We start from the raw sequence: 27,792 nt of genomic DNA, 5'->3' as shown, positions 1-27,792 counted from the left end.
GCTCTAGCCACAAATCCCACCTGCGTCACTTCTTCCCTTCGTACATCCTTCTTTACATCGCTCCTTATGACTCTAGCCATGTTGGCAATCTCATTCTCTCTCATTTGTAAGACCCTTGGTATCGATCGTATACGGGTGCTTACGCCCCTGGGAAAACCGATAATGAATGTCAACTCTACGAGGCTGGACGACTCCCAGAGTCCTGCCAGTTTGATGAGGTTTATTATATCTGCTAGATATACTTCTATTGACTCATTGGGAATCCAAAGTTTGTTCATCAACTCATCCAAAGCTATGTATGGGCTGAGTGAGAAAGCGGTCCTTAATACTTTGTAAATGCAATCCTCCTTATTCTTATCCAGTTCGTTGAGTTGGTAATAGACATTAAAGTCCCTTCCATCGAGGAATATTGGGATAAACCCAGGCCTATCGCTAATTTTAAGTAGTTTCTTTGCAAACTCACCATGGCAGATCTCCGCACCCATAGTATCATGGCATAACATCCACAATCTTTAACGTTGACATGGACGTGATAACTTGTGCTTTCCTCCCTCCTGTCATCAATTAAACACACACACATATATCATATACTGATCTTTATGACGACTGACCAAGCATTATCTATTCAATAATCATTACGAAAATACGACTTTCTCATGCTCTCTCCACACTCCCTGAAATCGCGTATGCCTTTAGCTACAGCATCATTGACAGCTGACAATCAAATACAATGCATATTTTTGTGTTAGCCAAGTAACACTGTGACCTTAACCAAATTTTCCTTTTATACCGAAATTTTTTAGGACTAAATCTAAACCGATCAAATCCCAATACTAGTACAAACCTACGTGGCTGGTCTGAAAAGTTTCTGACGTCAACGTAAAGATGGTAGCAATTAAAAATTTAGCATCTGTTGACAGTTACAGCGAAGTTACAGAAGGGACGGGAAAGGGATGTGAGCATCGCTGGGTGAAGTGTATAGAGTTACAAGGAGACTACGTTGAAATTTGAAAAATAGAAAATTCAAAAACCTTCAAATCAACTCACTCAAATAACTGTTACATAACAACTTTGCGTCCAAAATGGCTGACCTTTAGTGAGTAACTGTAAACAGATGCTAGATAGATGCGACTAGCTTCTATTTACATGTGCTCCCATCTTCACGTTTAGGTAAAAAACTTTTCAAACCACCCTCGTACATCTGTAATATGTAAAGAGGGGGTAGGTTTAAAGAAAATACTAAGTTTACCCATTAGAAAAGGAAAAACGGTTGATGTGTGTGTCTTTTTTCTTTTTGTTCATTATTTAATAAGCCGTGGAGGTATTAACCTTTCCCTCTTAACTACGGATATACAAGATTGGGCAGCAAAATGTAGAATGTTAATTAATGTATATTTTCTCATTAATGTAGGAAGGTTGAGCGATATTTTTTTGATATTTTGGGTTCAGCTAGCCTTTGTGCATACACAAACCATAATAAATATATCGTCATCTCGACATCATGAGTGAGAAAAGTCAAAAGTTAGCCCCTCACATATCTCCTAGACAATGAAGTTGAGGTGGTGAGAATTATAAACATTGTGAAGTAAGTTCTCCAGGAGCCTCATTTTCAGGGTGGCAAAGATGAAATATGATGAAAAAGACATCTGCATGAGGGCAGGAAAAGAAAGGCTATAGTTTAAAGAGGTACCCAGAATTCCTGTCCAGTTTGGCGAAGAAAATCAGGGAAGACACCAGCAAATCGATGAAATGCTTCGCCAACTACTTCTCTGTGGCTATTAGGCCACGGAGAAGGGTCCCTTGAGAGTACCTTGACAATCTCTTCATATACTAGGACTCCACGCCATCTTCTGACAGAGTTCTTGAAGGCCAGAAGGCTCGAGAGGCCACCTTTTACTACCAAACATAGGAGTTTTCTAAATCCAGATTTGACTATATATATCTTTTTTTTATCTTTATTCATATGATATATGTAGATATATATTCACATATAGGGGTGCCCAAAAGTCTTAACCCTCTAAGATTTGGAGGGGAAAATTTTGGCGGTAAAATATACCACCGGCTTGGTTGTTATGAAGTCTGTGTTCAATCCCTCTCTTCTGATATAAAAAGAGGACTATGAATGATATTTTTAGTATTCAAGATGCATCATCTAAGACAAGCAAGTAGAGATTCTTCACCGTGCTGGGAAGGCATCCCTTCAAATTTATCAGATATGGAGAGCTTCAACCGTTCTCAGTTCTGTTAAATATATCGTTAAATAAATTCGAGAGACTAGAAACGTTGATGATTAACCAAGAAGTGGACTTCCAAAGTATGCTCAGAACCTGAATAACGTCTGGAATGTTAAATTAAAATATAGAGAAATCCCAACTGATCCATTGCAAAAATGGCTAAGGAGATCAACGTGTCAAGGACTTCGATGAATCGAATCATCCATAAGGACCTAGGGATGGTTTATCTGAAGGTTAGTTACTGTCACAATCTCACGGAAGATGTATGGATGAAACAGATTCAAAGAAGTAAACGTAATGCACGAGGAGAGGATTTTTTTTTTTTTTCGGATGATAAGAAATAGGACCTGGATCAAAAATTCAACAGTCAAAACGACCAAATCTTGGCCTCATCATCAAAAGATGTCTCCTTAGACCAAAGATGAATTCTGAAACGATTTAATAGTTGATCCCTTTTGGTTTGGGCAGGAATTTCTTGTAAAGGAGATATGCTTCCTTTAGTTTTTACTCTAGAGGGCCTCTGTATGAAAACGGGTGACTAGATTTCATATTTTTTGGAGCCAGTGGTGCATCCGTGGTTTAAAGCCAATTCATCTAAAACAATTAAGGTGACCTTTCAGCATGATGGAGCTATAATACATACCAACGTTCAATACCAAGAGTAGCTTAAAGCAAATATTCCTCTTTGGGACAAAACTATGTGGCCCCCTTCGAGTCCAGATCTTAACCCCCTCGACTACTTTGTGTAAGGTTATCTCGAGTCGAAGGTAAAAGCTCATCAATATTTAAATTTGGAACATCTCTGTGCCTCAATTCAGATGGAATAGGAGAAACTTCCCAAATTAATGATGCGTGCAGGATGTGAAGCATTTCAATCACGTTCCAGGGAGGTAGTCTATAAAGGAGGCAGTTATATTGAATAATTTATAAAATATTTACTAAATTTTCTAAAAAATTTAGTAAAAGTGTTTTTGTGTACGATCAATCTATCACTCAATATATAAAATTTAAAAAGGTTAAAAACTTATTGTCACCCCTTTATATACAAAACATAAAATATGATATTGCTTGGAGGAATTCCGTTGTATTAACATAAATAAGCCCTTAAAATTAGTACTCCTAGCCAAGATGTACACCTAAAAACAGTTAAACATTTCGACAATCAAAAATTTATAAAAAAAAATCAAACACTAAATAATATAAAACATAAAAATCAATCCATTGGTCTCCCTCGATGAAAGCGTTCATACCTCCCGACAATTATTTTTAAAGTAGTTCTATATCTTGATAAATCTGACAATTTATATTCGACAGAGTTAATAGTATGGTTCCAGAAATCACCACCCATCCTTGGTATTTTCATAAAAAAATCAAAAATATTGATCTTCGGTATTCTCCAATAATCGTTTCTCCCGTTACCAATTTATTGAACTTTTTCGTCTTTTCCTTTTAGAGTAAACTATATCTTACGAAGTACTTTTAGTTAGTCATTGTATCGTACACAATATCATGGTACTGTCGTCGCATTTGTCAGGGAACGCCTGCGATTGTGTATAACAGATAACAACTGAATTATGTGTATGGGATGTGCATACAGCATAAGATATAATTAATTTATATTTTGAAGAAGAGTAAATAAACATATGTATAATAATGAATTACATACATAAGGGATTTTCCACGTATCAATTCTACCATATCATACATAACAACTGCTCCCAAAATACGAAGAGCATTGATCCCAGTACAGTACTAACACCACTGAATGCATTTAGGTCATATTTTTATGCTTAATGAAGAGTCTTAGACGTCTAGACATGCTAATATACCATACTTTTACACTACTTACTCACAAATATTTGTACAAAATGTACATGTATTTGTATGTGCTATTCCATCGCATCAAAATGCATTTATGAAAGGGGAAAATCAAAGTTGCAAATGATTATTTGCCCTAGATACTATGCATTTTCGTTGTGTATTCTACTTAGTGATCTGTCCATCATTATTAAGAACTGATTTCCCTCAAAATACTGCATTTAAACTCTTTCTTTGAAATAGTCGATATACACCAATAAAATAGTTTACTTTAATGTATAAGTTTAGCAGCAAAACGTATACTTGAGAGGCTGCTTTAGAAATAATTCAATAATTACTTCTTTTAGAAAGTAGCCTAGGGACCTAGTGTATGAGGACAATCCCGAGTTGCCCTTTTGATGGGTCTATCAGCCAAGTAGAAGTCATTGGCGAGTTGATTCATGGATTTGATGGGGTCTTCCTTAACTTTTATTTTCCAAGACGGATATGAACTCCTGATCCCACATTAAATTGTGCCCTCCACTTCCTGCTTTCCTGGAGAGGTCTTCTTTATCATTCTTCATCTTGGCCACATTAAAAACTAGGCTGCTAGAGCACTTCACAATGTCCACATTCCTCGCTACCTCAACTTCAGCATCTTGGAGATCTGAGATGGGTTGCCTTATGCATTTTTGCCCACACATAATGATGAGATGACGAAATGTGTATAATAATTTGTTTATGTACAAGGGATGGCTGAAACAGAATGTAAAAACTAATCACTAAACCTTCCTATATTGATGATAAAATTATCATAAATTAACACTCCACGTTTTGATGTCCATCCTAGCATGCACCAGAAAAAAACTTCTAAAGATATATACGTATACACGATATATATATGGGACATTCCATTAAATCACACTATTGCTATTAATTTTCTTGATTTTACGCCTCTATATTTTGTACAAAATATATTTTTATGTGTCCTATATTTAGATAGCTAATTTTTTTTAAATCAAAAGATACTTAGCATGAAAAAACAAAAATAGAGGAGATGAAGTACTTTTTTCATAACATTTTTTTTTTTTTTATGTTTATTTTTATGTTGAGATAGGTTAGAACGAGTTGCACTGATTAAGTATAAGTAAACATTATAATATTAAAAATATTCCATCTCCCCTAGGAATTGTGGTTAATATACATTACGTATATTTCCTTCTCTAGCAAGGAACGAGTACCGAACCTTTGAACATTTATTTGGTTTATATCTTATATAGAACATACTAATATATAAATAAACCGGAGCAATTGCATAAAAAATTACATAAATAAACATTATAGTTTATAATTAAATTATGATAAATATTTGTTAAATTTTTTTTTTAAACTTTGATGATTCCGTGAAGTTGATGGAAGGGTCTGGATTTCTTCCCCTGCAAAATTCCATGACTCACATCCTGATTTAGGAATTTTCATTGTGAGAGAGACATAGCGGGCTGAAGCTGCCAGGATGATACCTCTCAACTCATCCTCCCTATAGGCTGATAGTTAGATGGCGGCTGGCGATGAGGGCTTTACAATTAAGAATTGCACAGTCCAGAGCCCTTGTTACCTCAGAAATTCCGCCCTTCTTCTTTGAAATTCCAAAAAGAACAAGAATTCTAACATATTTTTCTTCCTCATTCCTCATCCCTTTAGATTTATAGATACAAAATATTTTAAAATATAGATGGCAGGGGAATCCACAAACGCATGAAGTGTGTTATTATATATTTTCCCACAGTCCTTGCAGGGCCTAGTATATTTTATACAATCTGTGGAGATTTGTAACTGCCCGGTAAACTTTTATCATCATTTATTCCCCTCAGAGAAGACATAATTTTTCTTTTCCAACCCATAAGGAGGCCCAAACGCTTACTATGAAACTCCCCCCAGTCCATTCACAGCTGCTTCAAAATTTAGGGGACTATCTTAACGTGCCATATAATTGAATAATATTTTGAAGAATTAACAAGTGGAAATCTTATTCTAACATCGTTGAGCAATACTTCCGAATTTAAATTATGAACAATTAAAATATCTCGTGTAATTGGGCGTTCTTCTAAAATTGACGGGTCCTTTAAATTTCTAAAAAAGAACTTTTTATATATATTTTACCGAATTATATCACTGGTTGAGTCTTTGAACATTGAGTTTAGGAGAATAATTTCTACCGAGCACGTTGTAGATTGAATTACATCGTTCAATAAGTTTTGTGTGACTGACTAATAGTTTTTCAATGATGTATATAGTCTTGTAATACTACTGATTGATAAGTATTCCGTGGCACATTATAAAAGTTCAAATGCCTACAGTTATGCTCCTCAAAATATAATAATAAGGTTGTCTTTTTAATAGATCAAAATTAAATACTGGCATTAATTTTATAGTTGGTAATTAAAATCACTAGTAATGAGGCGGATAAATTGTAGCTTTGTACATACGTTGTAATTTTGTACCAGGCTTAACTTGTAAAAACAAATTTTGCACGTTGCAAATTGTGTGTCTCATAACGTCTTATTTAATTAGAACATTAGTCAGTTCATTTTATTTGGATGTATGTATTAAAATAACTTTTATTTATTATGTATTAGTGGTTGTACCCGGCATTGGTTGGAGTTATTAAGTGTCAACAAACAGATAAAGTTTGATTTGTGCTATGAATATGGAAGATAACTCCCCAACAAATCTTTCGTGTTAACCTCCATTTTTAATGAAAGCACTCACACGCAGTTACTTAATACATACATGAACTTTGAGTACATGAATTAAAGAATAATAATAACAGCTTGTGACAAAAAGGTTGTCAACAACAACAAAACTTGCAGTCTAAGAAATGCTTAAGATTTACATCCCTAAATATATGGGGTTTTTGTATTTAATCCGCTGAGATTCACCTACATACAATCGTTGTTAAAAGTGAGTTCTCGTCGGACAAATTTTGCTTTATTAATATAGATTTACAAGTGATATGACTCTGGACTTTTAAACTTTTTAATGTATCACAAAATACTTATCTCTAGTGATGTACAAATTATGTAAATAAGATTGATTTGCATTTTTGGCTTTTATTTAATTTTATTGCATTTTTAGGTAGAAAATGGGTAGTAGTGCACTCTTTCTATTTCTCCTCTATATACATATTATGTGCATCCATTTTCATTTTCATTACCGATATATAACTCTACTGGAAAACACTTAGCTTTTATACCCTGTGTTATTAAATATTAAGTATCACAGTCCAAAGTATTTGACTATCCCAAAGATTATGGAACCCTCAGTCCTGATGAAGGAGCTCTGTGTCCCCAAGATATAAATCTATGTACCAAAGACAGAATAACTGCTATGCAAGCTTTGTAACTTCAAAGCCAACAGGGAGGTTGTTCTAATGCATCAAGATCAGTGCGCCAGGCACAAAAAAAAATGTTGAGTTGCACATCAAGAGGCAATAAGCTACACAGGAGATGCTCAATGGCATATCTTCCAATAAACAAGGCGATGACATTTTTAACACTGGCCATGCGAGGCCTTCATGGTCTTTGCAAACATCCCCCTGGCGAAGATCGACAACAAAGATTTCCAAAATGTCCTACAGAAGTAAACCTAAGAGACGATATCGAGCTTCGTTGTTATCATTAAGGAGTTTATTCAGCAAATGTCTGACGATGAGAGCAGCACCATCGAGGAGTCATAGAAGCTTTTTGAGAATGACTCCGTTGTCTTAAGAAAGTCAATCTTGAAGGTCTTTAAGAAGTGCATCGCCCAGCTCGAGAAAAGATTGCCTCCTATCCATAATTAAAAAGGTCTTTGAGACCCTGACCATCCCCAAGTATGTCCACAAGCTAGAAGGAGATTCTCAAGAAGAACCAAGTATTCGGAAATATGAATAATATCGGTTTAGTGCTCTTTGGTGAGAAAGTGTCTGGTGTGAAGGAGAATACTAACATCATAGCGAGCTTCAACTGCACCCCCATGACTTCCGTGGACAGTGAAAGAGCCTTTAGCATTTTCAAGGACCTTCTCATCAATAAGTGGTACAGGCTAATGGAGGATCACATAAGGGATCAGATGATTATGCAGTGGAATAAGGGCTTGTTGGAATGTAAAGTAAATTGGAACAGTTCTTAAATATTTACAAGAAAGCCCCATATTTATTTTTAAGTACAATTTAAATTATATTTTATAAGATGAATTACCAATATGATAACTAATATTAAATCTAAATATTAATTAATTCTACATGATCAATTACTATAAAAAGCAAAATATAATTCTAAGTCGCATAAAATATTTTCTATATTTCTTTAATTTATTTATAATCAATATGAAAAGAAAAACGAAAAAACAATTGAAAATATACAACAAAATTATTAAGTGCTTGAACATATAGGACAATCAATATATATCAATATTAGTTTTGATTTTACAGATTAATTTTTTTACATGAAGAACTTGTTTTACAGTCGTTTTTGGAGATACAAAAATTGTTATCATTGAGTATGTCTGGAAGTCTTTCAATGACATTTTAGATCTAAAAATTACCCTACTACTCTCTTCGTGCGAAAGACTATTAGTTTCACCACAAGATCAATTGACACATGTAAATTTATCAATAACCCAGTGTAAGCTTGAAGGTCAAACTTATCATGGGTTGTTAAATTCTTACTTATCTTGTAAAATCTTCCAAGTTAGTCCTTTTCTAAATGATTCAATCAATATTTGGAGTGATGACAAGGCAAAATGTGTAAAAGATGTCCTTCGAATGAGCCAAGCCATATCATGTGGGCCCATAAGTCATTGTTATGAATATAATTTCTAACCTCGTTTCTATTTTTTTGCCAATGACGATAATTTGATCGTGCCATTTTTTGACAAAAAAATATCAGATTCAGAAAAAAAATATCTTTGTCATATGAGGATGATCAAGTATTTATCGACGTCATCTTCACCTGTTCAAACTTCGGATCATGTAATTCTTCCTCATCAAAGATCTTTTTATAAGTTACTTTTGGTTAATTTCATGGACATACATATTGCGTTTAAAATAGACGTAGATGGTGTTCTGTGAGACACCCAGTGTGCGAATGGAAGTTCGTCGGTTACGTTCAAGTGTCATTTTCTCGATTTATACGTAACCTAGAGAGGTTTGTTTTATTTTATAATCGTTAATTCTTTAATTTATCACAATATGAATTAATTTAAATCATTCAACCTCAATTAATTATTCAATTAACAAGTGCTCATATTTCAATGGACCACCCAGTATGTCTCCGAAACTTCGTCTAGTTGTAGCCTTCACATGTTGAATAAAATGCAGAGTTTAAAAATGTATTAATTATTTTACAGCAAAGTCCAAACGGAATCAAAAATGATACTATCGTTGTTCTAGTTAATTACAAAATTTTATAATAACAGTGATCTGCATATCTATGTATCTAAGTACTAAGTATTAGCAAATGAATTAAAAAGCTAGCACACCGCTGTGGATTTAAGGAGTGCCTGTTTCCCCGTCATTGTTTCTAAGACATGATTAGATATCATATTACAGGTTATTAACTTATTAATTATAGTTCAACTCTCTGTGAATCAAATCTACAATAAAATAACTATACATAGGAAATATAAATATATATATAAACATTTCCCTTGTATAAAAAAAACTTCAAATAATGTAAAAAAAAAAAATACTAATTAAAGTATGGAATATTTTAATTTATTATGTCCCAGAGTAAACAAACAAGAGTGAGATACCTCAATAATAAATATTTAGAGCTTTAAAAAAGTAGGAGCAATACTCAATTACCAGTACTTATAAAAAACTATCATGATACCGTCAAATAATAATAAAGTGCTTCTCGAATCTCCATGAACATTCCTAAGTATAATATTTTTAGCTGGCGGTACTACTATATTTATTATACCCACATACAAAATTTGACATTTTTGACATAATGTGTTTTTTAATGAAAAACATACAAAAGATTTTCATTATTGATAGACCAAGTGAATCATTAAAGATCTATTTTAATAAATTATATTAAACATTAAATATTAAGGGAGCTAGAAAAAATTACGCGTAAAATTCTATATTAGTGTGGAAAAATTTGGCACATGTCAATAATAGAGGAGCTACCCTCTATCGGTAACTTTTTATAAAATAAATTTAGTCTTGTGTCTGTCCGTATATAGGACCAAAGGCTGGGATTCAATCCCTCTAGTTTGTCCTTAAAGAAGGTAAAATCGACGTCATTAGGGGTATTTTTACTTTTTTAAATTATTCCGTTATATAAGAGAATAAATTATGTAACTATGTTTAAAAAAATGTATTGTAATGAAAACAAGATAGGGAATTCATTCTGGGGTGTTGTTAAAGCAAAAAAAAAAATTACGTCTCAATTCCAGATTTTGACCTACTCGTTTGTTTTCTACGATCCCTGTAAAGATTTTGTAATGTTTTTGTAACAATATTTTGCATACTTTTTTGAGTGCCCTTTGGTTTTCTTTTTGCCTGAATTTGTTTCTCTAAATTTGGAAAAACATTAATACATTAAAGTTAAAGGGTTGATCGTGTTACCTATAACGTAAAAACAAAAAAGCTCTGAAACTCGGGCAATACATTCGGCTCTTTTGAGGGCCAAAGCGGTTATTGCCAATAAATTGGAATGAAGAAAATCAATTCCTAGAGAAAACTTAAAAGCAATAGTTTTGTCCTCTGCGGCTACACTTGGTGATTTTTTTATGAAAATACCAAGGATGGAAGGTGACTCCTGGGGTCATGCTATTAACATTGTCAAATATAAACTGTCAGATTCAAATAGATATAGGACTTGTTTGGAGGTGTATACGCTTTTATTGAGGGAGACAAATGGATTGATTATTATGTTTTGAATTGTATATTGTGAGATGTTTTTTTTTATAATTATGTGATCGTTGGAATGTTAATTTTTTTCTAAGTGTAGGTTTTCGCTATTTAATAATGTTATTATTTTGTATATATCTTATTTGTATATATATGTATGATATAAATATAGATTTTTTTTTAAATCCAAATTTTGACAAAAATAAATTAAAAATGTGTCTTCCCCATCAAAAATTCTGAGATGTAGAAATATGGATATAAAGTTTTTTTGTTTTTTTTAAATAAAATAACAATGGAGGAAAAAGAAAATTGTTTTATAAGTCTTATTTTATTTAAAACTTTAGTCATTGATGAAAAGTCCTTTGAAATATCTAATGTAAAATGATATAAAATAATAAATGGACCTTGAAATTTTGTATTTAAATGAAAAAGAGAGAACATTTTGTTATCAATACTTTTTTTAAACTGTTTTTGTTTCTACAAAATAAAGGCAAATTTGAGACTCACAAATAAATAGTCTCAAAAAAGGTTTATTCTAGATTTAATTTTGTACAAAGCCACTCAAAGATTATCCTTCACGCTTAGCCGCAATATATATTTATATTTTATAAAAGTTAAGTCTTCTTATAAAAATAAGTTAAGCCAAAAGATATAAGTAAATATAAAGCTGTTTTAGCCCGTAGGAGGTACTCTTCATAATATAAATCTAGAATTCGTTACATATTTTAGAATTAAAATTTGTCTTTACTGTTTGGTCGTACGAAAGTTCAATAAGGTTTCAATTATTATCTTTTGGAAAATGCTTTTTAAAATGATCTACAAGAGACTTATAAAAAATTGGTATATTCATCATTAATTAAGTGCCATTTCAATTAATTTCCATTTCAATTATATTCTTCTTTTTTGTAAATCATCTTGCTACCCCTCCATTGTGTCCCACGACCCTCAGAGGGATCATGCCCCCTACTTTGGGACCCACTTACCTATTGAATAGCCTTACTCCCATAAGTAGGGGGGGGGGGTGATCACATATTAATGGAAAAATGCAAATTTACTAATATATGTATCCTTTACATAATAATTTAGACTGTATTTTTTGTTTACCGTCAACTTATCTTTCTCTTATTTGTAGCATGTTACTGATTATTGATCTGCTAAACTCTGATAAGCTCTTCTTATGTTCTGAACAACTTTCAACTAATACCGTAAGGAATAATTCCACAGAAGGGAAGAATTGTCCAAAAATTGTCTGCCAATAACTATCAACTATTTATGGGCATTTTCTTCTATTTATTTTAAATTAAAGGGTTGAGAGATAAAATATGTAGGTTGCCGTGTGAGGCCATCTAATTCAAACAGTGTATATGCATTCTCCATGAGAAATATCAAAATTACCAAGTAGTTATACCAAGATTAATAGGAATACAAGGTTATACCATAACCCTTTTCCGACTGAATTTTAACTTCCACCAAACTTTTTAAATGAGACGTCATGGAGTAATTAAAATTACCAAGAGTAGCTATACATCCCCTTCTTTGACTGTTACTGTTAGAGAACTGATGTTATTCTCTATGACGTCAAAATCTGTTTGTCTTGCCTACGATTACATGATGGACTAACTTTATATTTATGTTGACCTAGGTTATAACTTGAATGAAAAATCTGTTGTGCGTCAACATAAAAACAATCTTGAACACAAATCAATAATTGGAAAAAGTAATATTTTTTACTTCATACTAACAAATTGGCTAATATTTTAGAGTCTTATCTGATTCAATTATTGGATTTGTATAAAAATTTGGTGGATAACTTAAATACCCATGAACTTTAGCTATCGTTCAAGACCTTTACTTGATTTAATAGATTGATATTGGCTCTGATATATCTTTCAAGTAAAATCTTATCAATTACTTCTTTTTTTATTGTAGCAATCATTTTTGACAACTTTAAGTGCACTTTACAGATTCTAAAAAGGATTACTAATAATAAGTTAGGGATAGAAATTGAATTTTATTCCTACTGTTTAAGTAATAGCCTACAGCTAAATATGTGATCTAATATGATATTTCAATAAAACAACACAACTTTATTCAACATCAAGAGAATTGAAAGGAATTTTCAGGAATTAGAGAGTACAGTATTCTGCAAAGGATGTTACTTTTAGACACTTGCAAATGAATTGTATAATTAATTAATTTGCTACGGACAATAAATAGTAATTATAAAAAAAAATGAGGGTTAAAAATTGAGACAAAGTATTTTTATTTTGCGCAGTAATATATAGAGATTGAAGGTACTAATATTGTATTGAAATTGATGTACTTCGTATCAACAATTTGTTTGCAAATTTTACAAAATACTAGATCAGTTAATTAATTAACGTTCATTATACTTTTTATATGATCCATAACACCTCCTTTGTAATTTTGAAGGCTATTTTGAGGTGACTTATTTTCCTGCAAATTTGGTCCGATTTAACGAAGATTTAACGTATTGAATAAATTTTAAAATTGGTGAAAGATTAAGAATTTATCTACATCATAAGGTCTGACGTTAAATTGATTCCCCCATATAACTAACGAAAATCTAGAATTTCTATGGTGATCAACCAAACACTTCTATACTTCCACGCACCTTTGCTGCGAGTTTTTTCGAACCGTTCTGCGGTATTTAGTAACATAATTACTTCATTCACCAAGAACAAATGATCTAGCTAAATGAAAAGGAAAAATAACTCCCACTCAATCCCATCTACAGGAAATTGGCACCCATATTGAAACTTGGTTATAATTAAGTTGATGAATTATTCCTCAAGGACCTTTCAATTTTTAAAGGTTTTATTTGTAGTTGTTTTTTATTAGCAAATATTTTTTTATTTTTTTTGGAATAGTGTCTTTAAAAAAATCAAAACAAATTATACACTTTTTCAACAATTATTGTTATTAAATAAATTGAATATATATGTGATATTGTACCCCCAAACGTGTTGGCCATAGACAAGAACAGGTGTTAGTCACTTGATGCTAGGTCCAGACTGTAGGGTGGATGCATAAGAACTTCCCATCCGAGCTCTAAGAGCTTTTTGTGCGTCATCAAAGATTTATGCAGCCTGGAGTTGTATTGATGAACACGATTCCTCTCCTATTCATCAATTCTTTTTGTATCCAGTCTTTTACAAATGGTTCATAACAGTTTTATAATCGATGTTCAGCTCCTGGGCGATACTAGGACTGCTAATATGAAGGTCTATATCGATATTTTCAATGATATGATCGACATTTTCGACGTCAAGGCTGACATTCCGAGGTGCATCATTCACCTCCACTACACCAGAACAAAATCACTCGAACCACTGTTGTGCAACACAAACAAAAAGAGTATTGGCCCTGTATACGTTGCAAATTTTCTGTTTCGCTTTCAACGCGTTTTTTCCCTTTCAGATAGCAAAAATGTAAAATTTAGCAAATTTCGTCCTTTGAGACCTTCTTACTTAACGTACGATAATTCGCAACTGAACCGGGCAAGCGCAATACTGACCAAATATGGTTTTTAGTATACACTCACAACTTCATAACTTCTTATTGTATGATCTGATGTGACTAATAATGAAAGGGATATACTTAGTTAAAAAAGGGCGGGAATTACGAAATTACTTTTTCTGCAAACTATTATATACCTATTGTGTAAAAAAAAAACACTTATAGAATCATTCTTTTTTTCGTTTGAATAGGGTAAGAGCTTTCCACAGATTTCCAATAAAGATTCTAAGCCCAGTTAAAGATGATTGTCTATGTACTTAAATCCATCGTCTTGTGTGCGTGTTTATTTAAGATAAGATGATTTCGAATTATTTGTATGATGTAAACAAAGGAAGTCATTTACCCACAATCAAAAATATATTTGTGAAGGTTAAATTACTCATTTATATGTATTTATATCTGAATCAGCGTGATTCATTATTATAGTTAGAGGTCGCTGGGAAAACGATGAAGGGTTTGGATAATACGGTTCTTCCTTCTATCTAAAAAAGAAAAAAAATAATTGTTGTTCACAGAAAAAATGACTAAGAAACATAACCAATAACCATTAGTTCCAAGGGATTTGAACAAAAAAACAGAATACATTAGTAACAAATTGATTTTGACACTTGCAAAAAATACAATCAAATGCATTGATGCGAAAAATAAGTACCTATCCATACATTTTATGGATTTATGTAATCAAAATACTTTTAACATTAGCTTTTCAACAAATAAAAATAAAAGGGAACGAAATGCAAGGGAATTAGGCCTAGTATTCAGGCTGTTATTAGAGCTGAGGACTTACATGTTGAATAAAAATTGTACCTAGCACTATTTTCAGATGTTTTTATAAAATAATGTCCTGACAATACCTCTTGCATGAATTTTACTCTTGAAAAATTGAAAATAAGAAATGTTTACTGCTAGATAAGACCAACCCTTTACTAAAGCTTATCAATAGTCTTAGTTGTTTAATTTGATGTCTTACTATATAAAAATACTTTGAATAATTCCTTTTAGGTTATTCGAGCTGAAATATTGCGAAAAATGCAATGAATTTGAAAAAAGTGGTAAAGAGAGTGGGGACTCAAAACTTAGAGAAGCATGACTAAATTAAAAAATAAACACGATTTTTATTTAATGAAGAAAAAAAGACAACTTTAAATCAATATATGTTAATACTATATCTTGTTGTATTCAATAATAGTATTCACAAGCAATAACAGTCTCTACATGCCAGTTAATAGATTAATAGCTCCGACGATGAAGGTCCTCTCCTCCATGGTGTAAGACACTGTGCATATTGCAGCTTGAAGCTTATCAATATTTGAGGTAGAAGTACGGCAGACATTTTTATCCAAGACACCCTAAACTGTAAAGTCCAGTGGATTGAGGTCAGGGCTGGAGGAAGGCTACAAGAAGTAACTCATATTGTTGCTGTAGAAGTTATGGCTCTTCTTGGTTGTATGGGGATGTAATTGACTTCTTGATGTTGTAGGAGTCTGGGTATAGTTACCGACGGTCTCAAAAGCCTTTTCCGCACTGACACGCGTTACATTTTGTTTTGTTCCTCCAACTTTTTACACTTAGAAACATGGGATTAAAACAATTTAACAAAAACATCAGAAAATCCCTGTTTTCTAATAGATTATTTTTTACCTAGAGCGATAATTTTCCATTATTTTATTTGGGAAAAAATTTCAATGCTTTGTAGGTACTTTGCCCATTCTACGAGTTTTGATGATATTGAGACAATTTTCCAAAACAATAATACTGGAAGGGAGTAAGATTAGTGTTCCGCACTTAAACATTGGGGAGGTTGCAATACCGCCCACCCAATACAGGTTGGACTCCCCTGATCTAAGTTTTAAAATCTTAATTTACGGAATACATTGAAATTTAATCCTTCAAAATTACAAAAAGTCAATTTATTTATTCCTTATAAATATTATTGAGTATAATTTTGTTATTTTCTAACTCAGCCTCGATTTTTAAACTGTTGCCACCGTGTGTCTCTTTATATTGAGACCGTTGTAGCATTTGATAAGCCCATTCTAATGATATTTGTGGAACAATTATTGTCCTATGATAACCTTCAAATAGATTCAAACAATAGTAGACATATGGAAGTACGTTTTACTAAAATTGGGGGACTCTAAATTAAACCAATTCCGTGAAATTGGGCAAAAAAAAAGTTATTGTAACTGAAAAAAAATTAAAACCCAGAGTTGTTGAGAAAAAACTGAATTTCAAATATGAAATTTAAAAAAAAAAATTCATTATTACATTTTTCGATGAAAAATTTCAAAAATCCGAAGCTATTCACCGATAATTTAATTTTTTGGAAATAAAATTGAATAATTTAATTCAATTTCAAATATTAAATTTTTTTAGAAAGAATCCAAAATTCCTATATATATTTTTTTTTTTTTTTTTTTTGGGGGGAGTTACAGTTCCTCCAACCCTTTTCTTGCGTATTTTTCTGATTATGGATACAATATTAGTATAGATATTCAAAAATAACTATATTACATTTTTTTAAAAAGGAATTGAATAATTTGTTACAACTTTTGTAAAATATGTATAATTTGGTATACAGCGTGATAAGATCAAATCGTCGCATTTTCCAAAATGCTATAAATTGCAATTTGAGATCTCCCTATTTGAAATCTCCATGTTGTAGTGGACAAAAATTATTGTCAGGCCGCAACGCCGTTCCTCCTTTATAAATTCAATCTTATTTCTATCTGGAATAACTGTCGTCATGAAGACCAAAACCATTCAATTATTTCTAACGTCGATCTAGTTTCATGTTATCATAAGATTCCATTACATCCATGCATCGGCCTTACAGCCAAGACATGGTAAATAGTGACTATTGCCTGTTCTTGTCTATGGCCAACGCGCTTTAGGGTACAAATTTGGCCTCGATAAAGGGCTATGAAAATTGGTTGTTCGAGTTTTTGCCAATAGGGCTAGGTCTTGTACGAGAAGGGCATTATGAAGTTGGATTATCGTATGCAACAAGTTATCGAACAGAATAGGGCAAATCGGAGGATTGTAAATATTCTTATAAATCATTGCAATAAAGCGCAAAATACGAAATTACTTTTTCTCCAACATATTATTAATGGTTTCTTTTTATTTTTTAATACTGATAACTCAAATATCAACATTATGTAGCTCATTATATGTAAAGTTCAATAGCCCACAGTAATATTACACCTTGTACAATTTGCTTATGCTATTATACATATTGTTTATCAAAATCGGATTTTAAATATTTACTTTTCTAGTAAAAAACAAATAAAGTTCTTAATTTGTAGTGGATTACAGCACCTTCAGACCACCCCTTGTGGATGCCTCTTCATATATAAATGAATTATTAATACTATTCACGCTTTCACTTTGGAGAAACTGCACCATGGTATGTATTTAAGTATTATTATTTTATCACCTTAAAATTCCATTATACAACCACATATTTTTGGGCATATTGCAAATGCCATTTCTGTGATAAAATGAGACAAACTCTAGGAATATGTAGAGATATATTTTGTATGGAATTATTTTAATTGGGTTCAAAGTTAATATTGATATCATTTTCTTATTAATAAAATTATAAAAATGAAGAAAAAAAATATTAATATATTATTTGTTTTTAATCACTTTGCAACAAGTTCCAAGTGTCTTAGAAAAAATAAAGAAAATCTTTTAACATTTCAACCTTATTTCCATGATCATTTCTTTTGATATCTTAAAGAACATACATGTAATTAATGTATTTCAAAGTCCCCAAATGGCCGAGTCGATGTTAATTAATATATTTTATCGGGTAACAGAGAAATCTATCGACTCTCATAAAATATTTTTATAAATAAAAAAACTGGAATTAAAGACAAATATTGAGCATAAATTTTCAAAAAATATATATACTATAAAGTTGGACATTATCATATAGAAATACTTCCAAAATCCAGAGGTGAATTTTGTTCTTTTTTGGAATAATTCTATAATTATATGTAGAATCCATGCTTTAAAAAATTATGACTTGCGACCGGTTGGTCCATAAATCCCTATATAAAAACTATTTTTCCAATAGTTTCAGTTCCTTGTAGAAGGTTGTGTGACTACATATGCTCCGTTTCCAAAAGAACAAGAATACAACTTCCTGTTGATCCCTCGTCATTTACATAACTTACCTATAACCCATTTAATATTTTCCTTAGAATAATTTTTGGCTATCATAAAGAAATACAAATGTATAACTACTATTTTAATAGAATATTACAAACCAATATTATAATGCAGTATCGATTAAAATAGTATATAGATTTTAATAATATGTAATTCATTTTAAAAATGTTGAAGAAACAATATGATAGGGATAGTACAGGAGTACAAGGAGTACATAAGATATAAATGGCAGTTGGTACGATTGACTTATATGGCTAGCTACCAGATGATTTTCGGACTTTTTTCTTTTTGGAATAAAGGTTGTGTGATACAATAAAGGTAACGATGTGGACTATGCCATGAAAATGTCGTCTCTTTTTTAATTAAAAAAACCACCTTTTTTTAAAAAAAATTCTGCGTATTATGATTGCAATAAGATTTTGGACGTTCTTTAGCACATCAATTAGTTTTTTTATATACTGGAATCTGGATTTAATTCAAGATTAATAATACAGAGATCAATCCTTACTTATTACTTGAAATGAGATGCTAATATCATAAACAATTTTATAAAACTAAAAACATTTGTAAGGTTTTGAAATTTTTGTTCAGCTATGAAAATCTCTAATGTTTTTTGTTTATTTTCAAAGTAAGTATATATCCAGACAAAATCGAGGATTTTTCCATTGTTGTTATTAAAAATTAAGCCTCTTCTTCTTAGTTACTAATTAGAGTCTCATTGACTTTAACGTCATTAAATGAAGAGTATTGTATGTAGAGATTTCAGGAATAATTTTTTTCCTAGAGACCCCATCTGCCTCCAGTAGGATGGAGTCCCTCCCCACACAGTAAATAAAGCCCAAGAAGGTGCAAAGACAGTTTTAAGAATTTTTATGACAAAAACTTTTTTTTCATCTCTCTTTGTATGATCTTAAGCCCCTTGACTTGCAATGAAGAGAATAGTCGAGAGGGAGGAGGATAATTAATTTTTCCAACTCACCAAAGAATCCTTAATGGTAGCCACAGATGTAAAGTTCTGGATTATTTTGTACCTACTAGGAGTGAGTAAGATTTTCCACTAAGTTATACAGAACAAGGGCAAGCACATTGAATGATATATTTGTCAATTGGTAGGACAATATTAAACTTGAAAAAAGTATTAAGACAAACCATAATCTGTAAGTTGATTTAATTTTTTTGAGTGTACACTAGTTCTAAACCACATTATATATACGAGCAGGCACATTTCTTATAAAAATATATATTGTTTTTTTTTTTGTACTCAATATAAATAAAATTGATATAGAACATATATTATCTGTCAAAATGGATTTCCGAAATTGAAAATGAAATAAAACTTTGCTAAAATAAATATTCAATTTCAAAAGCTGTATATTTTTGTGATATTATTTTGTTTTATTGTATTTTAGGTTAATTTCTTCAATAAATATATTCTTTGGGGCCTTTTTTATCATCACAAATCAAAAGGCAAATCCTTTCTTTGCGGCAATAGGAAGCCTTTGTCCAGCGAAGAATGGATTTCGAATAGAAGCATCATCTGTGATGTCTGGAAGACTAGCCAAAAATGATTTATCTTCGGGTATCTTCTCATCAGGGCAATTGAACATATGTTCAGAATCACAGAGACAGTTTTGAGTGGACTGGAAATTGCGGCTATAATCAGAAGAATTCTCAAAGTCATCTATGCATCCGTCATTTGAAGTATATCCGATGGGGCAAGGATTAGGTGGGTCGCAGTAGGCTGGAAGAACAGCCTTGTTGCCTTGGTTATTTCCACGAATGGATGGGTTCTTTAGACTCAAGGCTAAATTGAGGGGTGTAAAAGGTTGTTTTAGCCTCAAATATCTATTGAGATAACAATGAATACCTACCTTCAGCTTTTGTAGCATAGTCTTTATCCTCATCAGAGCGAGTGTTTATTTTTGGTAATGTCCATTCATCATAGTAGTCATCAGGATTAACCCTAAAATTAATTCAAAGTTTTACTTTTATTTAAATCACTCACATATGTTTACCGCAACTCATCTTCCATATAATCAATTTCCTTAATGAGATTCTTTAGTTCCTCAGTAGATAAGTTCTAAATCAATTAAAAATCAACTCACAACATATATAACCAACCATATGTAAAAAAAAAATTGTTAACTTACCTCATACAAATTTTCATAGTCAATATTTGACCCCAAACTAAGTCCAATCAATGAATAAAATAGCATGAATAGTACCTTGGCATGTTTGATCATTGTATTTACTGTTGAAATCGAGTTGCAAATTAATCATAATGAATATACTTCTAATTTTAATGACAATATTGTTACCTTTCAGTGGAGAAGGACTTATATAATGATTTATTTGTACGATTTCAAACATAAGTATAAAGTTCTCCTCTCATTGATCAGCCTGGCTTTCTATTTCTCCTTACTGTTTAGCGCATGCGCCAATCCATCTCTCTTCACCAACTTGTAGATGAATAGATCATTCATAAAATATATAATAATACGAGCATGTTATTTCATCTTTTAATGTTCATAATAATAGCAAATGTGGAATGATGTCACTTATTTGTTATTCTCAAGTCATTAACTCCAAATCTTACTTAAGCCTATAAATGTTGAAACGAAGTACAGTCGCAATTGCTAAATATTATCATATATCACCCTCGATCTACAAAAATGATAAATGATAATGGCCATTAATTTCTGAAAGTCGTGTATTACGTATTTTTATAGCAAATACATGATTCTAATGGCTGATTCATTCATAGGCAGTTGCCTCGAAAAAAACTACTTTGATCATATTTCATATTTAGTTTTTCTTTATGATAAAAATCGATCAACCTATCATTTAAGTAAATAAGTAGGAGGAGATATACTGCGTTCATTTTAAAGAGGTTTTTTTGGTTTTATACCGCTATAGCGAAATGTATCACACGAGAAACACGTTCAATGTCATAGATACAATGTTCAACTTCGAACCTTTTTCAAAAAAATTGTTTCATGTTCATTAATAAATAAAGGATTTGGAATGACACAGGGGGTATAGAAATATGTTAACCTTTGAATACAGATCTGATTAATAACAATCTTTAGGTAAGAAGGAGTACTCTAAATTTTTTTCTCCCCCACGTATTAAGTTGCTCGAACAGCTGATCGGTAAGAAGTTTCGTGACGCATAAAAGCTTCATGAATATATGCATCCTTTAAGTCATAAATTTGATGACTTTTTCATCAATATATTAGAACATTATTTAGGTAAATTTTTTGTAGAGGGATTAAACTATATTATATACTGACTTTCAAACTCCTCCCTCTATACGGACAATAATAATATTCTCTGCTTCTTCTGTAAAATCCTCTGTGGAAACCTCATTTCATCTTCTCTAATATTGTCAAAAAGTGAATCCGATTATAATAATGATTGCGCCCTCTATCGGAGGAAATATTTGTGTTCTTGAACTGGACTCGATGATAATATTCAACGATTTGGATATGTGATTAAAGACTTAAACTCTACTGGGCTTGCAATGTAAGGGCTTTTTCTCAACCTTATTTAAACTAGCGAGTAGCGTGTTGATGTTTAACCCAAGGTCGGTTCAGACTGTGTATTGTCAACTTGCAATTTCAGTAAAAATCAGCTCCTTCTTGATGTAAGTTATGTTATTAGCAATTATTTTAACCTTTTAAATGTCTTATTTCTTTCTCGTCATGTGTTTCCATTCCAGAGCTCTCAAGTCTCACAAAATGGGTTAGAAACTCAAACAAATCCACCCTTTCTTGTGTTTCTATTCTACACATTGCATATCGCACAAATTTTGTCAAACATATAAAAGTAACCCTTAATTTGAATTAAGAACTTTTTTTGGAAACTCACATTGAAAGTGGGATTGGTAGGTTCTGCCATTTCTGTGACGAGTTATTATATAAATAGTGTGGCTATAAATAGCTATATTGAAATTAAAAATATTATGTCACGCTAAAAAATAATTTATAAGTGAATAGATTTATGGGCAGTTTTGTTTTAATAAAGTTCCAATTAAATACAGGACATGCCCCCTACGGAAACTAAAATAAACCCAAGACAAATCATAATAATCGCATTGAATAAAGTAAACGCGTTTGTAACTGGAGAAGAAGTATTTTAAAATGTTAAACTGTGATCAAGTTAGCATTTGTATAGAACTAAATGCATTTATCACACCACAAATAATTATTTTATATAAATAACATAAATAATTTAGAACTAAGTCTGTCTTGTCCGGCGTGGATTGCAACAAGGACACTCTATTGCCTTTTCCACTTCGTTTATCCCTGCCATTTTTTTAAACTGACGCCAAAGACTTCTGGGAAGCCACCAAAACAACAAATAACGTCCTGCCTGTGCATATACAGCTGTTGCTCTAAGTTAGCTATTAAATGATAGCTTCAAATTTTAACTTTACTATCATAATACAAAATATGTTGTATTTTTTTCAAATTGTCTAAAGAAGTCAAATTAGATCAAATGTTCCTGCTCAAGAACTCTGCAACAGAATACCAAAAGTCAACCAGCACATCACTAATTCAAATATATGTGAACCTTGTCATTTGCCTATTGTGACAACTATACATTTTTTCTCCATTGGATCATATTTAAAAAAATACTATCAAAAGTTTTTTTTATAATATAATTATTGTAAATATATAATATGTACAATATTATACATGGATTAAATGTTCTGTTATGATGTTATGTTACAGGGTGCAGAAGGAAATTTTTCCAGTGAACAGATACAAACCTTTCTGCTTCAAAAACTCAATAAATGATTTGTAAAAATATATTTACAAACAAAATTGGTTGTAAATCACAGAGGTTACATCTTATTTGATATGGCCTACATTAGAAGAAAATTACAGTCATAATATGGTGCTTGAAGTTGGTACAGACTTAATCAATTTTTTCCTCAGAGTAGTTGGTCAAGACCTTGGTGCTTAGGCCAGAAATCAGCAAAGTATTTTTCTTCAGAACTCCACATTTTGGAGCCCTAGACGTTCTTTTCCCATTGTTCTTGGCGTGCTGGATACTGTAGACAGTCCTCACCTTGACCACAAAGATGACAGAGATATGTCTTTGACTATATGTGCATCAAGCAAGTCGGATGCACGACACCTTTTTGCCTCCTTTTCACAACTAACTTTTTATCCACTCTCAACTTCAATTGTTGAAAGGGCAAGGAAAAATTTGAAAAAACATACTGTAGCTAGTCTTCTGTATTTGTTCTGTTGCCTACGGATAATTATTATTGAGAAAATAGTTCTTAATAGTCATAAACATACTTTGAATTTATAACACAATAGAACGCTCATTTTGGATAAATGACTACAAGCAAGAAAATGAATTTTTTAGATCAGAATCCAAAACTGATCTCAGTTTTTCTTTAATCCATCTTAATTCTAATATATCTTGGATTATAGTCATTTGGGACTAATATCAGAGTAATTTTTTATCCTCAAAAAAATCCCAAATTAAAAGTAGGAATAATAAAACTTATGTAAAAGTTTTTTTTATGATTAAAAAGTGTTTTTATTGATTCTGTATCTTTTTCTGAACTCGATATATTTCCATTTTTAGGCTGAAATTGATAAAAAAAACAACAACACTTTTCTTTAGACTATTATAATTTATTCATAACAGATGGTGATGAATACTTTTTTTTTTTAAAATATATTTCAAAAATATGCATCTACAAGGAATTTTGTTCCATTTTGGATTTTTTAAGTGATCCCATTGTGAAATATTAAAATTATCATCTCATCGTGAAACGAATGCTTTATTTTTCCGATCCTAATATCTTATTCCAGAGGAGAAGTCCACTATACTCTCATATGAACGATAATATTCCCGAATTCTTATTATACTTAATCTTATCAATGACAGAAAATGGAATGACAGAAATTCTAAGCGAGGGCCCTCGGTTGATAAAAATTAATATATAAATCAAAATCTTATGTAATACCTTTTTTTAGTTCAAAGTACTTACGAGTCATCTGCTTCTAACTATACAAGAGTCAACTTATGAAAATCAATAAAAATGGCAGAAAAGAAAAACAAAACTCCATCAAACCAAAGCTTATTACCTCCATCAACGAAGTTGAACGGAGGTTATGTTTTTACCCCTGTTTGTTTGTTAGTCACCAGGGTTACTGCAAAAGTAACGATCGATTTCGATCAAACTTGGTACGAAGATTATAAATGGTTGCATTTATAGGATATTGCATGTTGAGAGTTCAAGGTAACACCGAACGTTAAAAATGTATATTCGACCATAACTTTGGAAAAAATTGAAAAACGTACTTCAATTTGATAGTAAGGGGAGGTTTTGCACTCTACCGAGTGTCCATTCTACCTTATGATGCAAAATAAATCACGGTACATTTTACTCAAAAATGCAATTGAATCGACCCGATTTTTTTCCCTCTCGCATCCTGTACACTTATATTATGCATCAAATGAATAAATAAAACCTTGAGACTATAGAGCCCCTATCAAGAGAAACTTTTGCATCAGAACGTAATTTTTGAATGTGTACAGTGTGCACAGAACATAGGTACGGTAATAATCAATAGTATTAGATATAGCTTTATAATGTCATAAATCAATGGTAAAGGGGTCATTTCATCAAGGGTAATAATCAATAGTATTAGATATAGCTTGACAATGACATAAATCAATGGTAAATTGGTCATTTCATGATCAAATGAGTATGAGAGAAAATATGTTACACTGAAAAGTCGTATTAAAAATAATGAATCGTGATTTAAATAAATTTGAGGTATGATCAAAAAGTCTGCTAGATCATTTCAATCCCAGTAAATTCATTCCCTGTAAAATTCAGCCCCAGACATTTTCCCCCATCTTAACGATGGATATTTAGTGACACCAAACGATCTCAATCCAGAGATGTATTTAAAGTTGGTGTGTGTCCTGGAAAAGGGTGTGCAGGGTCCAAGCAATCTTGCTTATTATTTACGTAGATCTTAACTGTAAGAACAGAAATAGGGATGATGAAATTGATGTGAGGGAGTATTAGTAATTATAGACGATCGCAGGGAAGAGTAATGATGTCACTTCTTCTACCCTAGGTCTGATCTATATCCACGGATCGGGAGTCCATTTTGACTTACTGTTAAAGACATATAATGACGTCATTTATAATCCATAAACACAATAAATCCTTCATATTCGTGTCCCTTCCATCACAAGGCATCAGTCATCTCCAGTGCCGACTGCCCGGGCCTCTCTACATACATAAAAACTACTAACTGGTTTTGACACTATGACGTCATCAAAAATTAAAATGGAAATTAAATGTTCCGAGATGAATTTTACAGGGTATGAAATTTCTAATAATTACTAGAAATGAATGGCCAAGGAAAGAATTTACTGGGAATAAATTACCGGTCACGATCAAAAAGAAACTGTTATTTTCGAATTCCATGCTCCTCCGATTCTCAAATTTATTTGTCCACAATGTTTGTATCGATAGATTGTTCTCGATAAATTAATCAATAAGACACCTTTTAATTTCTACTATTGCATAAAAAAATGGGGGGAGGAAATTCTTAAAAACTTTTGAAATATTATTTATTCTTCAAAATTTATGATATTGTAAAAAAAACTACCAGGTATGCGACTATAAAATGATACTTTTTCTTAAAAATTTTAACGCTTATTGTGAAAAAATGGTTACAAATAAAACTTTCAAAGTATGTCCCGTCGCTAGCCACACATTTTTCTCATCTTTCAGGCAATTTATGCATGCCTTTCCAAAAAAAAATTGTTTGTCTTTGGTTGCAAATCAGCCGTCGATCCATTTTTGCCTCCGACGTGAGAATCGAAGCGTAAATCATTGAGTGCGTGGCCCATGGAGGCAAGCAAGTGATTATCGGAAAGTGCCAGTTATGGTGAGTAAGCCACATGAGCAAGAGGCTCTCACTACTAGGATTCAACAAGCTGGCGAGTGGCTGTAAAGTGATGCGGTGGTGCGTTGTCATCAAGGAAAATTACTTTGTGTTGCCTGGCTTCATATTTTGGCGTATAGAATGGTTCAAATTGGCAAATTGTTGTTGGTAGCGATCACCATCAACGGTTTGACTGAGTTGTAGAAGGTCATACTATATGACACCATACTGATCCCGGAACACAAAAAAAACCAAAAAAAACAAACAATTCAAAGTATTGCCCTATTCATTTCTCACGTCAAAATCACCCCTTTTTAATTTTTCAAGCCACCTGAAGCACTGTGCTCTGCTTAGAACATGTCCACCGTAATATTCCACAAGTATTTGATGGGCTTGAGAAGCGTTTTTCTTCAATTGGTAGCATAAAATCAATTATGTCCGCACATCGTAGTTTGTAGGCACAAAATCAGACATTTTTACGAGCAAAAAAGTTGGTTCCTGAATGAAACAATACAAACAATGAATTAGATATTGTTGACACATGTCGGAATAATCATTTAGATTTCTGGACCGGTTTATAATATCTAACTGGCGACACCTAGGGACCAATAGCCGAAAGTCTCATTTCATACCTATTATTTTAGAAGTATAATAATCTTATTTAAGTTCAGGGTTTCTTTTAAAACCTAAATTGATTTTTTCTTTCTATTTTTTTCCATTAGTAGAAAATTGCTATGCACACCAAAAGACGTTTAACCTTTTAATATGTCAAAAACAAAATGAATATTCAAAATGGCTGTAGCAACATAGTACAAAAATACAATTGAGAATCGAATGAGAAATTATTTCGACATTAAAAAATTACAGTTTCTTAGAGGGATACCATTATTTTCTAATTCTGGATTCAATAGTGCATGAGCAAACTAAACCAATATATAGGGTCGTTCAGGTAAATCAAGACGACGGTGTTACCTCGCTACACAAAAATACCCTATGTATAATTCTCTCTATGTGAGTAGCATTAATGTAAATTTTATATCAAATAATATTTTCATTCAGGGATTCTCCAATTTATAATGTTGATAAAAATGTCTACAGGACCACATCGTTTGCATTTATAGTTTTTTTGACAGATAAAAAGATAAGACGTCTTTTGGTGTGCTCCGGGATTTCTTACAGTTGAAAAAAAAAATCAATTCAGGCG

General features: G+C 31.9%; 1 protein-coding gene across 2 annotated transcripts; it reads right to left on the bottom strand.

The window, feature by feature from the left end:
* Positions 1-20,004: 20,004 nt before the first annotated feature.
* Positions 20,005-21,110, bottom strand: LOC121124619 (uncharacterized). Of its 2 annotated transcripts, none has more exons than XM_040719781.2 (5): positions 20,970-21,110; positions 20,802-20,902; positions 20,673-20,731; positions 20,523-20,614; positions 20,005-20,455 (listed from the first exon to the last, which is right to left on the bottom strand). In XM_040719781.2, exons 1-5 carry the CDS (start codon positions 21,019-21,021, stop codon positions 20,112-20,114), a joined length of 648 nt encoding a protein of 215 aa, XP_040575715.1. In that variant the 5' UTR covers positions 21,022-21,110; the 3' UTR covers positions 20,005-20,111. The 2 variants fall into 2 exon arrangements, with proteins under 2 accessions (XP_040575715.1, XP_040575714.1); XM_040719780.2 differs by having other exon boundaries at positions 20,667-20,731; positions 20,970-21,107.
* Positions 21,111-27,792: the final 6,682 nt, after the last annotated feature.

This window comes from Lepeophtheirus salmonis, chromosome 9 (genome assembly GCF_016086655.4).
Source record: "Lepeophtheirus salmonis chromosome 9, UVic_Lsal_1.4, whole genome shotgun sequence".
NCBI classification, from domain to species: domain Eukaryota; kingdom Metazoa; phylum Arthropoda; class Copepoda; order Siphonostomatoida; family Caligidae; genus Lepeophtheirus; species Lepeophtheirus salmonis.
The sequence above is the reverse complement of the archived record's forward strand: the minus strand, read 5'-3'. Positions and strand labels throughout refer to the sequence as shown.